This window comes from Zingiber officinale, chromosome 1B (assembly GCF_018446385.1).
Source record: "Zingiber officinale cultivar Zhangliang chromosome 1B, Zo_v1.1, whole genome shotgun sequence".
NCBI classification, from domain to species: Eukaryota; Viridiplantae; Streptophyta; class Magnoliopsida; order Zingiberales; family Zingiberaceae; genus Zingiber; species Zingiber officinale.
The window spans coordinates 140389088-140394083 of NC_055986.1; the positions used below are offsets into that span (position 1 = coordinate 140389088).

General features: G+C 43.6%; 1 protein-coding gene across 2 annotated transcripts; it reads left to right on the forward strand.

Annotated features, from left to right (window-relative positions):
- Nucleotides 1-1732: 1732 nt before the first annotated feature.
- Nucleotides 1733-4524, forward strand: LOC121982363. Of its 2 annotated transcripts, none has more exons than XM_042535385.1 (3): nucleotides 1733-2014; nucleotides 2233-3050; nucleotides 3305-4524. In XM_042535385.1, exons 2-3 carry the CDS (start codon nucleotides 2512-2514, stop codon nucleotides 4404-4406), a joined length of 1641 nt encoding a protein of 546 aa, XP_042391319.1. In that variant the 5' UTR covers nucleotides 1733-2014; nucleotides 2233-2511; the 3' UTR covers nucleotides 4407-4524. The 2 variants fall into 2 exon arrangements, with proteins under 2 accessions (XP_042391319.1, XP_042391327.1); XM_042535393.1 differs by having other exon boundaries at nucleotides 1735-2559; nucleotides 2644-3050.
- The last annotated feature ends 472 nt before the right edge of the window (nucleotides 4525-4996 follow it).

Genomic DNA, 4996 nt, shown 5'->3' on the forward strand with positions numbered 1-4996 from the left:
ACCATATCCCTTGTACGCACTCGCCTCTTCTATTTTTTTAGAAATTTGAGTCTTCTAGGTCTATTAATGGTCAAAACTCATCGATGGATCTAGAAAACTCTGATCAAACTCATTCCAACTTCTATATATTTATTAAGTAAACTTGAGTCCAAATAAATCATCATTTATTATTTTAAGGCTCTCTCAAAAGTGCTAAAAATGATTTGAAATTTTCATGATACTATGGTACTAATTCTTAAAAATCAAAACCATAACGATATTGATATTTATGCTATGGTGCTCATTTTTAAAGATTATCATCAAAGTAATTTTTATTTTATTTTATTTATTATTTTTATTAATAAAATTAGCTTTATTAGTTTTATTTTATTATTCTTTTATAATTAGATATTAAAAATAGAGGATATTTAAAAATAGAAAAAATATTTTTGATGTTTTATTAATTTTTTAAATCTATTTTTTAGTTTATTATTAAAGTTTTAAAATTAAAAATAAATAAATTTAGATGGTTAATTAAAGTTTAAAATAATTGTAGTAGAAAGAGAAGAAATTATTATTTTTTATTTAAATAAGAGGAAAGAGGAGAGAAAAAGTTAATAATTATTAAGGGGTAAAATTAAAATCAAATAGGTCCTTTGAGAAGAATGAAGCTGCACGTCTTTCGGGCAAAATCAAATTTAAATTGCGCCTTCCGAAATTTACGGAAAAAAAAATTGATATCACATATGTCTTTAGAAACATGATATTAGAAAATAAATACTTTATCCTTTCATAAGTTGTACTTGGGAGGAAATGGAAAGTTGGGCTCACTCTCTCTGCATAGAGCCCAACATCCAGTTTACCATACATGACTGATTTTGAAAGGATTCCATAATATTTGTAACCTTTTCAGAGCCCTAAGGTGGAGTGATGCCGGTCTTGGTGTTGATTGTATTCTTCTTCCAAACAAAACTTGCTAAGATAAAACTTGGTACTTCTATGCACCAAACGAAGACCATATCCAATAGAGTTACTGGTCAAGCACTCCTCTATCTCTGACCTAAAAGAATAATGTGATACCAAATTAATCTTTGAAGTGTTATATTAACAACTTTCTAATAAATACTTTTTTTTTCTTTTGGGAAAAGATTGGATTGGCTTTTGAGCTGAATCAGACTTGCTCTGCACCAGTATGCACGGCATCTGAATTCCATTGTAATGGAGGACAAACGATGGTTTCTAAATGGTGACAATGTTTTATTGTCTTGTTATTCAACACGCGTGCTTGGGGTTGATGAATGACAGTAACTCCTCAAGAGAGATCATGATTGCTATATGCTTTCTGGGGCCTAATGGATACTCTTTCAAGCTGCCAGCCAATATCACATGCATAATTTCCTTGCTCTGTTGCTCACACTTGATAATGGCAAGGACAAACTAATTAAGAGGATGGAAGCCGAGTCATTGATCGAGAAATAATTCATGTCCTCCCTCTGCACCGCTCACAGAGAAATAATGGCATTTCTTGCTGCAGCCAGAATAGATAGTACACGCTTAAAGACCAAAGTGACAAGTGCTTCGAACAAACACTTCACTCCGAAGGCAGAACACAAATAACAACACGATTGGAAGTGTAAATTTATCGATGCACAGCAACAACTGCGAGAAGAATGGACGTGGAATAGGAAAGCAGAGCTAAGGAAAAGGTTCTTCACTATCTGGTCAAGAAGAAGAGTCGGGCAGGAAGAGGAAGGACCAGTTCCATTGCAGACCAGAGGACCCTAAAGTCAAGGATCTTGACACCGTTGGCTGCTCCTCTGACATGCATGCACAAGTCACGTGCCACATCAAAATCTTCGCAAAGGCTTCATTTGCGTTTGGTGGCTAAATTGTTGTCTGTGGACGTATGATCCACTGAGTTCAATTCCTCCAGCCCATAATCACTTTTAAATACGACCTTGCCTCCGTTTCAGCATGTTTGGAAATCGATCACTAGATTCGATGGACTGATCGACACTGTGAGCAAGCTCGTTGGGTAAAGTTCTTATATCTATTTATTCTAATGGATCTTGAGTTGATTTTTAAGATGCAAAACTATCTCGTTAGATATCTGATCTCCGTAAAAGATTGCTATCTTAGGCAAAATGTCCTACTAAATCACTAGGGTGAGGGATATTTTGCTCCCATTCTCGTTGGGTAAAACCTTAAGGAATATGTTGGTAGCCTTCTTCTTATCCACGGATTGGATTGCAGTGAGAATAGTACGCTTTTGCTTCTCTGCGCGTGTCAGCTTTTCCTTTTCATTGTCGCTGTTTATCTTTATCCTCTCTCTCACAAGGGCGATCGTGAGAGTCTGAGAGGAGAGGGTGCTCATACTTTGCCAGCGAAGAGAAGGAAAGAAATCGAAGCTTTCTTGGAAAGCAGAGGAAGAGTTGGTAACTATTCGCTGGGTTGCGCTAATCTTTGTTGGAGGAACACTGTGCTCTTTTATGACTTTGCCGAGGAGAAAATTGGACGCTTGATTCGGCGACAATGGCGAGCTCCGAGAGCAAGAAGCACTGGTGGGTGAGCAACAGGAAGGTAATATATATCAATCTGTGCTTCTCTTACGCTAAAAGATCGATCATCATGCTTTTACTCTGTTCTTTTATCCTCGCTGCGCAGCTCGTCGGCAAGTACCTCAGCGAAGCGCGAGTCCTGGTCGCGACGTGGGAGAACTCCAACGTCTCCTCCGCCGTCGGCCTCCTCGACGCCGCCCTCGCGCTCTCGCAGCGCCACGAGGACGCGCTGGAGCTCAAGGCGCGCTCGCTTCTCTTCCTCCGCCGCTTCCGGGATGTGGCAGACATGCTCCAAGACTGCATACCGAGTTGCGCTACGGTGGGGACTGGCGAGGGCGACTCCTCTACCTCCGTCGGCTCCGCCGCCTCAGCCCCTCTAAATGGGGCGCGATTCTCGCTGCTCCGGGAGGAATCCGTCGGCGCCTGCGCCTTCAGCTGCATCTCCATAGCCGACCTCAAGCGCAAGGTTTCAGCCGGATTCTCGTGGAGCCCCCGCGATGAAGGGCATTGGAGGTACTCTAACCGCGCGTCACACATAACTCATTAATGGCATTTGGTCGCCATTTAATTTTAAAGATCTGTTGTTTTTCAGTTTCGGTGATCCTCGAGCAGAGGTTGTCGAAAATTGAGCAGGATAATTTTTAAACTTCATTTTTTCTGGTCATTAATAATAGAGAAATAGATTCTTTTATGGTGCAATAGACTGTAATTGGTACACCGATCCCGTCACCTTCAGTTCAAACACCGCCGATGGTTCTCTGCTGCAGGTACCTAGTACTTGGCCATGCTTGCTGCCGCCTCGGGCTAATGGAGGACGCTCTGGTACTCCTCCAAACCGGTCGCCGTCTCGCTGCCGTCGCCTCTCGCCGCCTTTCTGTCTCTTTGTCTGGCGACAGATTCGAATCCCACTCTGCCTCTGTAGGTAGTAGCGGAGCGGCAACAGAGTCGGCGTCCGCTTCCCAACTCATTTCCCACATCAAGCTCCTCCTCCGCCGTACCTCCGCCGCCAACGCGGCGCTGGAGGTTGGCGCCGCCTCGGAATCCATCCGCCACTTCTCCAAGGTACTCGACGGCCGACGAGTCATTCCGGCCGTGTTCGCCGCCGGTTGTTTCGTCGGCCGCGCCTCCGCCCACCGTCTGGCGGGCCGCCTCGCCGAGGCCATCGCGGACTGCAACCGCGCCCTCGCGGTGGAACCCTACTGCATAACCGCTCTCCGTGCCCGCGCCGACCTTCTCGAGTCCGTGGGGGCGCTCCCGGACTGCCTCCTCGACCTCGACCACTTGAAGCTCCTCTACGATTCCATACTCCGCGACGGCAAGCTTCCCGGCTCAGCATGGAGGCCTCGCCACGGCGTCCGGTACCGCGACGTCGCGGCCGAGCACCGGGCACTCGTGGCCCGAGTGCAACAGCTAAAGAGCCAAGTTGCGGCCGCGGCAGGGTTCGTCAACGTTGATTATTACGCCTTAACGGGAGTCCGCCGTGGGTGCACGAAGTCAGAGTTGGAGCGGGCGAACTTGCTGCTGATGCTGAGGCACAAGCCAGAGAAGGCGGCAGCGTTCGTGGATCGATTGGAGTTCTGCGACGACCACCGGGATCCCGACAGTGCCAGGGATCAGGCCAAGATGTCTGCGACAATATTGTATCGCATGCTGCAGAAAGGGTATTCGAGGATTATGGCGACGGTGGCGGAGGCAGCGGAAAGGAAGCAAGTGATCAAGGAGAAGAGAAGTTCTGCTCCGATACAAACTAATTTCCTATTGGAGACAGCCTCGTCGCCGTCTGCGCCGGCGTTGTTTCAAGAGATGTTTTGCCGGGAGATAATGGGGGCGGGATGCGTACTTCCCCATGGTGCAATTTCGGTGAAATAGCAGGAATGCTTTGCCTCCTTAATTCTATTAATGTATAGAATTTTGTTTGATTAAATTGTGGGTAGACTTTGAGATTGTGCTTGTGTATAAATTGTATATGAGATATTTTTTTTTCTGCTGGCCTGATTTATTGTTTCTTAAGGACAAACTGCATCTTTATTCCATCTAACTTGAAATGATTACAAAGGTTCGTGAAGTTTTTTTTAATTAAAATTTATTTATTTTTATAATTTTTTAGATTTTAAGTTTAAACTCAGGATCTTGTATTCCGACTGTCATGAACCATCTACCAACTTGATAAGCCATTCATAGGAATGGGAGTTGACGGACCATCGTCAATTATTGTATTAGCGGACTGCTAATGCGGATGCACTTGAATTTATGGAGTTGACGGACCATCGTCAATTATTGTATTAGCGGACTGCTAATGCGGATGCACTTGAATTTATGGGACATGTATATTATTAATATTATTATTTTTTGATAATTTTTTATTATATATATATATATATATGTATATATATATATATATATATATTTGAAATTTATTTTCTTTCTATATTTCCTTTTACCTTGTGATATAGCCTTTG

Bases quoted from the DNA above. Each gene is read 5' to 3' on its own strand.
- LOC121982363 (XM_042535385.1), top strand. From the start codon at position 2,512: ATGGCGAGCTCCGAGAGCAAGAAGCACTGGTGGGTGAGCAACAGGAAG. The intron at 3,051-3,304 runs GTACTCTAACCG...TCTCTGCTGCAG, and splicing joins CGCGATGAAGGGCATTGGAG to GTACCTAGTACTTGGCCATG.